The sequence below is a fragment of the Squalius cephalus genome, assembly GCF_949319135.1.
Source record: "Squalius cephalus genome assembly, chromosome: 14".
Classification (NCBI taxonomy): Eukaryota; Metazoa; Chordata; class Actinopteri; order Cypriniformes; family Leuciscidae; genus Squalius; species Squalius cephalus.
The window spans coordinates 19,001,456-19,014,009 of record NC_137135.1 but is presented as its reverse complement, the minus strand read 5'-3'; the positions used below and the strand labels follow the sequence as shown (position 1 = coordinate 19,014,009).

The 12,554-nt window shown below is 37.8% G+C and overlaps 1 protein-coding gene across 1 annotated transcript in view; it reads left to right on the top strand.

Moving 5' to 3' along the window:
- Nucleotides 1–12,554, top strand: part of fat1b (FAT atypical cadherin 1b) — a gene marked incomplete at its 5' end in the record, with an annotated part of 50,239 nt that overhangs the window by 24,753 nt on the left and 12,932 nt on the right. The window contains 8 exons of the mRNA XM_079893016.1: nt 531–1,332; nt 1,591–1,722; nt 3,155–3,306; nt 3,395–3,857; nt 4,600–4,753; nt 4,854–4,964; nt 5,047–5,645; nt 5,934–6,053. Of these exons, the coding sequence (XP_079749142.1) occupies nt 531–1,332; nt 1,591–1,722; nt 3,155–3,306; nt 3,395–3,857; nt 4,600–4,753; nt 4,854–4,964; nt 5,047–5,645; nt 5,934–6,053 (2,533 nt within the window). The remainder of the gene's footprint in view (nt 1–530; nt 1,333–1,590; nt 1,723–3,154; nt 3,307–3,394; nt 3,858–4,599; nt 4,754–4,853; nt 4,965–5,046; nt 5,646–5,933; nt 6,054–12,554) is intronic.

The window sequence follows — 12,554 nt, the reverse complement described above, 5'->3', positions numbered from 1 at the left end:
AAAAAACTTTTTTTTTTTCTAACTGATAATAATAATAAATATTTCTTGAGCAACAAATCAGCTTATTAGAATGATTTCTGAAGGATCATGTGAGACTGAAGACTGGAGTAATGATGCTGAAAATTCAGCTTTGCCATCACAGGAATAAAGGACATTTTAAAATATATGAAAATAGACATAGATATAATATTTCACAATATTTTACTGTATTTTTTATCAAATAAATGCAGCCTTAATTGGTGAGAAGAAGAGACTTATTTCAAAAACATTTTAAAAATGTCACTGACCCCAAACGGTAGTGTATAGATTTATTTCTTTATTATTTTTTTCTATTTGATTAAGTTGTCATTTAAAAATATTATTCAGTGCTTAAAAGGTTAGTTGATGTATGTTCAAATTTGAATAAAAGGAAAATATTAAAGGTTTCATGAACTATATGTATGTACAGGTTATGGAGATGTATGAAAGTTATTGCAAACCATTACCTTAGTTTCATATTTAAAATGAAAATGGTCTGTGTCTGATTCCAGGTGTCTGACAATGGAAGGCCCCCACTGAAATCAGTCACTTCTGTCAGTGTGCTTGTAGTACAGGCGAGTGTGTATCCTCCATCTGTGCTTTCTCTGGATGTTTTCATCATGATCTTGGAAGATGAGTATTTCGGAGGCATGCTGGGCAAGGTCCACGTCACAGATCAAGATGAATATGACACGCTCACATTCAATCTGGAGCCACAGTCACACAGCTTGTTCTCTGTCATTGGCAAGGATGGCAGATTGTTGGCCCGTGGAGGCTTGGACGTGGGTTATTACCAGCTTAATGTCTCAGTCAGTGACGGTCGTTTCTCAGCCTTAGCCAGTGTCACAGTGAACGTGTTGCGGGTCACAGAGCAGATGCTGGACAGTTCTGTTTCTGTGGGCTTTGCTGGCATCTCTGCTGAGGATTTTATCCAGGACCACTGGAAAAACGTCCAAAAAGCTATCCGCAGTGTAGCCGGAGTCCGCAGGGGTGCCATGCAGTTGATCAGTCTGCAGCCTGCAGAAATGAACGACGGCCTGGATGTTCTTCTGTTCTTTGAGAGACCAGGACGAGGCGCCAGCTCACTGGAAGCCCTCTCTCAGAAGCTCAACTCTTCCAGAGCAGCCATCAAAGAGATGACAGGACTACAAGTAGTGAGGGTTTTGAATAGTCAGTGCTTAAGCTCTGAATGTCCCAGGAGTATTTGCAGACGAGTGGTCCTGCTTAACCAGACCAGTATGGCCACATACAGCACTGCCCGAGTCAGCTATGTCACTCCTAAACACAACATAACAGCCGAATGCCTCTGCACAGGTATGCAATGTGACCATTATAAAATGTGACATTAAAAACCTTATTTATTTATTTTTACTATTGTACTATTATTATATTAACAATCATAAAAGTAAAAATATTTGTTGAAAAGTAACATTATTGAAATTAAAATCATGATTATGTGTACTGATGCTTTGACAATATGTAAAACAATCATGCCAATACAGTAAAGTACAATTAAATTGAAACGTAATTTTAATCTCAATTAAAAAAATAATTCTACCTTCTGCTTTTCAGACAGTAAGTGTCTGAAGCATGAAACCACCTGTGTGAACAACCCATGTCCAGAGGGCTATGAGTGTGTGTCAGGCTTTGGGAAAGAAAAACACAGCTGCATATGCACAGGTGGTGCCAATGTCAAATGCTCAGGTAACAGTAAAATTAATTTCCTTATCAGATAAGACAGAAGTGTCATCTTGAGGACCCATCACAGGTGCAGATTAAATTGTTCCCCGCTCACTTAATTAATAATAATTTGCAAGCTTTTAGTGTGTAGTGTAAACACACATTCATTAAGTACAATAATACAGGGTTCATTTTCAGCTATTTGCAGATTTAATCATTAGGTGAAGCAGTGTTTACGCACAATTTAACACAAGGGTATTTTTTCATAATTTCAGCTTTCCTTGAGTAGGATCTATGAGGTGTTTAACAGTAAATCAACTACAAGATAATATAAGTGAATTTCTTCAGCTGATAATGGGTATCCTCCATTATATCCTTAACGAGAATGTCTTGACAGTTTTAAAGTCCCCCTGTAGTCAATAATTGTATCCCTTAAAACTCATCTTTGATCACCAAAATGAAAAGATTTTCCTTGAAAAAAAATTCTTCATGCCTAAAAATAGCTTGAATGTTATTCAGGTTATTCAATGTAAGGGCTACACCTTTACCTCATTTAGTATACGCGGTTCTATGAATATGCAAATTATCCCCGTCTCCACTCACTCACACCAGCTCAAAGATCCACTGGTTGACGATCACACGTTGACCTGATTGGTTACAGGGTAGTTTGTGACGTCAGAAACACCAGCGATTTCAAAGGTTCAAACTTTCTGAGACTGTCTTTGGTTCACTGCCGTTTTAAGGAGAAAATACTTCTGAATTTGTACATGGTTTGTCTTAAAACATTAAATACACCACATAAACAACATTAAAAGCTTGATTTTCACCACAGGGGGACTTTAATTATCTCTGACCCCCACAACCACGTGTTATGCTTCTTTTGTTAGAATCGTTACAAGTGGGTTTAACATGTTAATTTTGTTATTACAAAAATGACGGTAACACTTTAGTATTAAAATGGGATATTCTTCAAATCATGTATGAAGCTATCAAAATATTTCTGTAATATTGTTATTTTTATTATAGAATCAATAACTGTAGTTACAATGCAGCCAAAGGCAAAACTCAGTAACTGTACATTTAAAACTGTCCCGTGAGCGATCCGTTAGCACAACTATGCTAAGATTTAAAGAAATCCAAGTATGAAAACTGATCATCAAAATTCAGTCAAGAAATTTAAGAACTCAGTTCTAGTGTTGCTGTAGTTTCTGGGTTTTCCCTTTGTGGGGCAGAATGAGATTGTGGTAGAAACATTTTAGTATGGGTATTCTGTGCATGACATTTTCTACAATTTTCCATGGCTTAAAATGATTTAGTTAGACATTTATTTTTCCAGCCAGTATAAAGGTTTGTAAAATAGACACATGCAACCATGATCCAAACTTAAATGTCATCTGTATTTATTTTAATTAATGTGCTACTAACTTTATTTCCTGTTTTCCCTCTATGTTCTAAGGAGGATCTTCAATGACATTTAGTCAGAGCAGCTATATTAAATATCGCCTGAGAGAAAGCACAAGAGACGTGAAGCTCACGCTCAAGTTAAAAACTCTCTCAAGAGAAGGAACAGTAATGCTTGCCAGAGGAACAGGCCACAGCATTCTAGAGGTATAAAAGAATATTAAATCACTGTGTATTTCATTTTCTTGATTCATTTTCTTTCATTTTCTTAATACTGACTGAATGTATTCCTCAGATAGTTGGAGGCAGACTGCAGTTCCAGTTTGACTGCGGTTGGGGTCTCGCCACAGTTTCTGTGCACAGTGTCCAGGTGAATGATGGACAGTGGCACATGGCAGAACTTGAAGTGAAGGGGAACTATGCCAGGCTGGTTCTGGATCAGCTCCATTCTGCGTCGGGCATCGCACCCGGACCCCTCCACTGCCTAAACCTGGGCGACCAGGTGGTCCTGGGTGGACACGCTCAACGTCTCATTTCCAGACTCAGGCGCAATCTGCCTGTATCAAACAGCCTACAGGCCTGCATGGACTCTGTGCTGTTTAATGGACAGAGACTGTCCTTGGACTCAAGTGATCCATTAGGGGTAGCCATTGAGGACATGGTAGGAGTGTCTCCTGGCTGTGTCTTCTTCCCATCTCCAGACTGCTCTAGTAATCCCTGCCTGAATGGAGGGAGCTGCTTGATGAGGCAGAGTGGAGGTAAACTGAACCCCACATACTGTAGATTAATGAAAATAACATACTAACCGTATCTGTATTAATATAAAGGTGAATTATTCTAGTTACTGAACACCATAATCAGCTATATCAACATGCCCTCTATGTTTAATACATTTGGGCCTAGTTTCACAGACAGGGCTTAGATTAAGCCAGGATTAGCCCTTAGTTCACCCCAAGTAATTATGCTTTTACTTCTTGAAGGAGTTTATGTCCCCTAATGTGACTTTATATTCCATTTTCACAATGTGACTTTTTTTAAAAGTCTCATTGTGAGATATTAAGTCACACTGGGAGTGTTTGGGGTCAGTAAGACTTGAATGAATACTTTTATTCAGCAAAGATGCATTACATTTTTCAAAGCCATTCATTTAAATTGTAATAATATTTCACAATATTTAGTTTTCTTACCAAATAAATATAGACTTGAAGTAATTAAGTAATTAAAAACTATTACTGACCCCAAACTTTTGAATGGTAGTGTAGTTGCAATTTTGAGTAAAGTGTGTGTAACTGTGTAACTATGTTTCCTATTTTGAAATTTATCCCAGAATTACATTTTAATATTAAAAGGTTAAATATAAATTAGAATAACAGAAACATTTTTGCTTTCTAACTCCAACATTTTCTGGTTTCTAACTCCACTGTAGATGAAAAATCTTTATCTGACCTCCATGTTATATCTATCAGTTGGTTTATTGCTAAATCATTGATATTCTCCCAGGTTATGCCTGTAAATGCAGTACTTCATTCTCTGGGACTCACTGTGAGGTCAAGATCAGTCCGTGTGACTCCAACCCCTGCCTGTATGGAGGAACCTGCATCCAGAATAACCTGGACTACTCCTGTAAATGCAGGGGCCAGTACTCAGGACAAAGGTACTGCACTTTCAATGTACTGTACAAGTGAAATTTTGACTATAAAATCTTCTAATGGGACATAATTACTGTATGCCCAAAACTCTCTGTATGACCGCAGGTGTCAGATAGGTCCTTTCTGCAAGGAGAATCCATGCCAAAATGGTGGACAGTGTATAGACAGTCTTGATGGACCCATATGTCAGTGTGAGTCAGGATTCGAAGGAGAAAGGTCTGCTGTTGTTATTTTCGACCTCTTAACAAATCTTAGTACTTTCCTCTAGTATGTTTGACCGAGCATTTTTATTTTTTAGGTGCATGATTGATATCGACGAGTGTGTGGACAGGCCTTGCTTCAATGACGGCCGTTGTGTCAACACACATGGATCTTTTAACTGTTCTTGCTTGGTGGGATTCCGTGGGAGACTGTGTGAGATGGACACAGAAGTGAGAAACCAACTTATATCTTCATCCTGGAACTCTTGGATTGGAGAACTGGTCGCAATGCTGGCATTCCTGACAGCCATCTTTGTTTTGACGTTGCTCTTCTTAATAGTGTGGAAGGGAACCTCCAAATCTGGCAAGAGAGATAAAGACCTTGATAAGTACAAAGATGTTGATTCTTACATTCAGAGGTCCAGTGTATACAACCAAGCCCGAAAACAATCCTGCCCGGACACCCCGCCGCAGGTCCCGGTGCGACCCATCTCCTACGCACCCAGCATTCCTGGAGAATGTCGAAACAACCGAGGCTCAGTGCCTGAGTTCAGCAGCTTCACGCCAGATCCACTCTTTGGTCTTAGGAAGACTGTGGCTGTGTGCAGTGTTGCCCCTAACCTACCACATCACAAAGCATCCCATTCACACTCAGAAAAGGATTCCATACAAGCAGACTGGGATGAAGAGTATGATGGTAAGTGCAGTCTGAAGCTTCAGTTGAAGGCCTCAAGTAAGTACTATTTGGCTGGTTGTGTGATCTCCACATGTGGCCTCCATGTAGATTGTCAGCTTTTCTTTTTTTATTTATTATTTAAGACTATTTTTAGGTGTAAAACTAGTTACTGAGGGTACCTTTAAACAACAAAAGAGTTCTTGAAATTAACTCATGAATAGTCAGGTGTTTAGCAGTTGGTCTTAGTTATGACCTTTGCAGAATTGCTCTTTACTTTTCTGTTCCTTCTTTGTATATTCATTCTTTCAGAAAAAGTCCAAGACTTGACTTCCTGTTTAGAAATTGAGGACGACAGTGTTACCTTTTCTCGTGATAATAGAGGTCTGCGGTCCATCTGCTCCCTCCAATCAGACTTCACGGATGACAACAGTAAGTTGCACAAACCAAAAATTTCAGTTTGAAATGATATAATTTAGTCTTTTCCACAAATGCACAAATCTGACAAACGTAGGTATTTTTCTGTAGAGCATCTATTTTTTATTTTGTGCACTGGTGTATTCACTTGTGTCTGTGTCTATAATGAATTCAGCCCCAATATGGATTAAATCTGAGCAGAGATTCTGAACAGACTGCAGTGTAAGTGTTATGCATGTGATTAATTAGAACTAGAGTATTAGTCACCAATTCATGTTTTCTTTTATACTAGAATGTGTTTAGCCTTATGGTGCTATTGTTCAAAGGTTTGGGGTCAGTAGGGTTTTGTTTTATTTTGAAATAAATTAATCAATTTATTCATGAAGAACACATTCTACTGATCAAAAGTGACAGTAAAGACATTTATAATGTAAAACCAAGGTTTCAGTTTCAAATAAATTCTGTTCTTTTGATCTTTCTATCATCAAATAATTCCAAAAAAAACAAAAAAACACTGAAAACATGGAGTCATGGCTGCTGAAAATTGCATCACAGGAATTCATTATATTTTAAAATATATTACAATAGAAAACAGTTATATTAAATTGTAATAATATTTCACAATATTACTGTTTTTTTCTGTATTTCTGATCACATAAATGCAGTCTCTGTGATCATAAAATACTTCTTTCAAAAACATTAACAAATTTTACTGACCCACAAAGTTTGGAACAGAAGTCGTGTAATATTCGTTTCGTGATATACTGTTCTTACTGTTCTAATAATCATTTTATAGTGACTTTACAGAAGACCTAGTTACCGAACGCCATCATCAGAATCAGATTTAATACATGGGCCTAGTTTCACAGACAGGGCTTAGATTAAGACAGGATATCCCTTAGTTCAATTAGGACATTAGTAGTTCTTTTTAAACGTGCCTTAGAAAAAAACATTACTGATGTGCATCTTAAGACAAAACAGACTAGGTCAAGTTGCTTTTAGTTAAAACAGCTCAAACGTGCATTTTAGTCTGGGACTAGGCTTAAGCCTTGTCTGTGAAACTGGGGGATGGTCTTTTGTAAAGTTTTATGAAATTAAAAGAATTGTAAAATAAGATTTAATAACTGAAGTTTTATTCTTTACTTTTACAAGCTTTCAAAGTGAAACACCCTGTCAAAACATAGATTGACATGGTGTGAAAAAGGTATACAGTATGTACATATCACATCATGCTAGTGGTTTCATATTTATCATCATTCTGTATGTTTCTCTAACTCACTTCAGCTGATTGTTTATTCACTGTTAAACACTGACCAATGTTATCGCATGGACATTTTAAGAGATTAATTTTGCCATTTGAAATTTTGAATTTTTTTTTTCCTTGTGAGCTTTGGTACTCTGAGAATGACAGTGGTTATTTCTGTTTTGTTGTTTATCAGACCCTTCATGCATGCTCCATTGCTTTAGCAAGCTTGGTTACACTGAACAACTGTGTGAATTTGATCGGTTCTTCTGAATTGCCTATAACATGTTCTGCTCTATGCACTGGCATCGATCTCTGGGGCACTTTGCTGTTTAATCTTCTCTAACTCGGAGGAGTTATATAACAATCTCTTTCAAACCAGTGTGCTCAGATATTTCACACTGTCTAAGATTAATGAGCCTCAAAACTATCAAAGCATAGTCTGAAGATACCTGTGAGCGCAACCCGGTATCACGACAAGACGTGAAATAGTCACGTTGGTCCACTTTGGAAAACGTGTAGATGTCACAGTTTAACAGCCTCAGACGTGAATCTTACACGTTTGCGTTAACACGTTCCAGTGGAGAAATACCCGGATGTTGACCTATTCTACACGCGATCGCTGTAAGCTCTGCCATAACGACCTATTTTAGTTTTCATTAAACCTAGAAAAATGGCATTCTGTTGTATTGACGATCACTGAGCAATTTTATATTTAATTATTTAAAATGTGAAAAACATTATTATTTTCAAGGTGAAAAACATTCATTTGCCTTGTTCCACGCCGAAAAAAACGTCTAAATGTCACATTTTTATTCAAAACGTCAATTTTTCTTGCTTCCCCCAGCTCCTCGTTTAGGTGAAAGTAAACAATGTATTATATCGACGTTAAACCATGTTAACCATAACCTTTTAAATACTCAACCTAGTTCCGTTGCTTAGCAACTAAATTACCGGGAAACAATTAACTCCAGTAACTGCAGTGCCATTGGTTAGCACCTTAGTGCTTATACAGATGAGGAGACATTATGTGTTCACTGCATTTGTAATGTTTTGATTCCGTGAAGAATTTTTTTTTTTGCTGTGTATGGTACAATACATTAATAGTGCATACCCTTTCCAAACGTGAGAACTACACAATAGAAAGAAAAAAAATACCCGAATGTAAGACGTCACGTGACGTCACCGTAATTTGCTAAAGTTTTATTTAAAAAAAACCAAAAAAAAAAAACACACACACTGAATAACTATTCACAGGATTAATACTTTCAAATGTGAAACTTGCATGATTTTCCAGTTGTGGAAATTCTGGGAAAATACCCGTTAATGTCCGTTAATGATGACGTTATACTCCCGCTTTCAACCACGACTTCCTCCTCTTCGGACTTCATCAAGCAGGTAACGTAAGACGCGTTGACAACAATATGTACAACAATGTAATTATATAAGAGCTATTGCCATTTGCAATATTTTAGTGTATTAAATAACTTATTTCATATGTGTATGTTGTTCTTTGTTCACTCTATATATAGTTATAACGTTATAGTTATATTATAGTGAAAGCTAAACTTTCTATGTTGACCTTATAGTAACCTTAGGTATTTGGGTTATTAAGGATTTACCAATAATAAATGGCCTATTCAATGAGAATATGGAAATTGGTGAATACAGGCCTAATAAATGAATGATGCTTAATGCAGGCCTTATTAGGCTCTAATACAGAGACACATTAGTTATTTGTTAATTTTTAATACTTATTCCCTAAACTAAAGTGTTACCATCATTTCATCAATCAGTGCAACTTAAATATTTTATCAGTTAATCATTTTAAACATTTCAATTTATTTGATAAGAGCTCTTTAAAACGGATCAATTGGGCAGATCAAAAAAAGTTTTATGATTGGCTATGTATAGTGTCTCTTGTATTGCTAATTGGGCTAACTTTAACTGTCCCTTATAAGTATAAAGTAGGCTATAAACTCATCATAAAATATGATTATTTGAGACTACCCCCCCCCCCCCCCCCCATTTGTTAAGTGACCTTAGGTACAATGAATGGCGCTATATAGGTTCAAGTTGTTATTAACTATGCTGTTAGGTGTAGTGCCATATTTAATTTGACCAGCAGTTGATTGTCTAGTGTTCTCATTCTGTATTTTCACCCTCAACCACCCTACACTTTAGGAACCAATGTCAGAGGGAGGAAGAGGAATGTGTACAGGTAATTGCATTTGTTAGAAATGGCAATGTATGGGAAATCGCTACCAGAACGACGAGCTGTACAGCGAGGCAACCCCAAAAAATCGCCATTCTTATTTAGTTGTATTGGTTGTAATGCCTGAGACACCGTGCCCTGATGTTAGTGACCAGCCAAAGACCAGAAAAATTAGCCAACTTTTATATAATTTCATTGTATTATTATTGTGAAACCCATTCTTTTTATGTCTCTTTCCAAACAGATATGCCAGGACCTGGTTCAACTACTAAGAAATGTGCGTCTTGTTCGATGCAAATCAATGTGGCTTGCAAGACGTGCAAGTACTGCAAAGCAGCGCAGCCCCACAATCTGCGTTTGAAAAAAAAAATAGAAAGATTTGATTTGAAATCAGAGACATGGGCCCAGGCCCAGAAAAAGAATAACACTTCATCCCACCTCAGGGATGACGCTTCTTTGTTGGTATGTTACAGACTATTTTTATTTTTATTTTTTTGGCTTGCATACATAAGTAATTAAACACCTGTATTTTTTAGTTTTAGGTTTACACTTATTGACTCATCTTCTGAATGAAAAATCACTGTGTAAAGCTTCTAATTGCTGATCCCAAAATTCTAAAAACTGTTATTGCAGCGGAATAGTTCTTATGAATATGTATGCACGCACGCCACGCAGCATATGTCATTATGTTAGTATACAAAGATCTTGCTTTAACTGACTCTGAAATTTATCAGAGCATAAATGTTCAGAAATAATGTAGATTTTGCTTTACTCTTGTTGGAAGCTGGAAAGGTTTCAGGCCCTTGGCTCCAGGGGTGTGTTATTTATATCCCGCCCTGGAACTAAATCGTGGACCTGTGAGGTACTTCTGCCCAGATGTAAAGTCACTGAGGCAGCATCTGCCTGCCTAAAGAGGATGGAGGCGTTGTTTGAATTTGTTGTGCAAGGTATTGTTGTATGTTAAAGTAAAACAAGATGTCATTAGATAAATAGTAAGTTTAGTTTTTTTTTTTGTTTGTTTTTTTAATAGCAGTAATGCCATATTGAAATCAGTTAAACCCTTTAATTATATTGTGTTATTGAATTAATTTTTTGGTTTGACTTCTGTTAATACTAGGTTGGAGTCAGTCAGAGAAAGTAGCAGCCTCAGCAGCAGAGATCCCACAGCCTCCTGTGGACAAATCACTGGCCACATCAAGTAAGTGTTGCATAGTTACGTAATGTAGCCTACTGATATTCCAACCTAGATGCTGTTTATAATTTCACATTTTGTATTACTGATTGCTTTTAGGTTATTATGGAGCCCCTACTCTTCCCATTCCTACCCCTCCAGCTCCTAATATTGCCAGTCCTACCCCTCCAACTCCTACTCTTGCCATCCCTGCTCCTGGAGGAAACAAGAGGAAGAAGAAGAATGGTGGGTGTATATGTTTTTAAAAACATGTATCTAATTTATTTTTGAGACAAAGAATCTAGTGATTGTTTTCGCATTAGAAAATGAATGGACATTTCACCAAAAACAAATTGTGTATTTCATACTCTTCCCATTCCTACCCCTCTAGCTCCTACTCTTGCCAGTCCTACCCCTCCAGACCTTACTCTTCCCAATCCTACTCTTGCCAGTCCTAACCCTCCAGCCCATACTCTTCCCATTCCTACCCCTCTAGCTCCTACTCGTGCCAGTCCTACCCCTCCAGACCTTACTCTTCCCAATCCTACTCTTGCCAGTCCTACCCCTCCAGAACCTACTCTACCCATTCCTACTCTTGCCATTCCTACCTCTCCAGCTCCTAATATTGCCAGTCCTACCCCTCCAGCCCATACTCTTCCCATTCCTACCCCTCTAGCTCCTACTCTTGCCAGTCCTACCCCTCCAGACCTTACTCTTCCCAATCCTACTCTTGCCAGTCCTACCCCTCCAGAACCTACTCTACCCATTCCTACTCTTGCCATTCCTACCTCTCCAGCTCCTAATATTGCCATTCCTACCTCTCCAGCTCCTAATATTGCCATTCCTACCTCTCCAGCTCCTAATATTGCCATTCATACCTCTCCAGCTCCTAATATTGCCAGTCCTACCCCTCCAGCCCATACTCTTCCCATTCCTACCCCTCTAGCTCCTACTCTTGCCAGTGCTACCCCTCCAGACCTTACTCTTCCCAATCCTACTCTTGCCAGTCCTACCCCTCCAGAACCTACTCTACCCATTCCTACTCTTGCCATTCCTACCTCTCCAGCTCCTAATATTGCCAGTCCTACCCCTCCAGACCCTACTCTTCCCATACCTACCCCTCCAGCTCCTACTCTTGCCATCCCTGCTCCTGGAGGAAACAAGAGGAAGAAGAAGAATGGTGGGTGTATATGTTTTTAAAAACATGTATCTAATTTATCTTTGAGACAAAGAATCTAGTGATTGTTTTCGCATTAGAAAATTAATGGACATTTCACCAAAAACAAATTGTGTATTTCATACTCTTCCCATTCCTACCCCTCTAGCTCCTACTCTTGCCATCCCTGCTCCTGGAGGAAACAAGAGGAAGAAGAAGAATGGTGGGTGTATATGTTTTTTAAAACATGTATCTAATTTATCTTTGAGACAAAGAATCTAGTGATTGTTTTCGCATTAGAAAATTAATGGACATTTCACCCAAAACAAATTGTGTATTTCAGATTGCTCTCACAGCAGCCAGGAGGTATACAAGGGAGATATTTTGAAGGAACGAGTTAAAGAGGTTGGTCAGCCATTACCTGATATGGATAAAAACTAGGCAGTAGAACATTAAAAAATGGATGTTATTGCAGGGTTAGAACTGAACTTATTAACACATAAGACTTATCTACATTGCACATAATGATATGACATGATACAACATATGATTTTCCACTATTATTTCACATATGTTTTACATTTGTGGTTCAAGATTTTATTTGTCACATACACAGTTATATAGAGAATATATAACCAGCAGTGAAATGTAAAACAGGTCCGCTCCATGGACAGTGCTATTATTATTATTATAATAAAAACACATGAAGAAATTCCGAATACCGGTATATA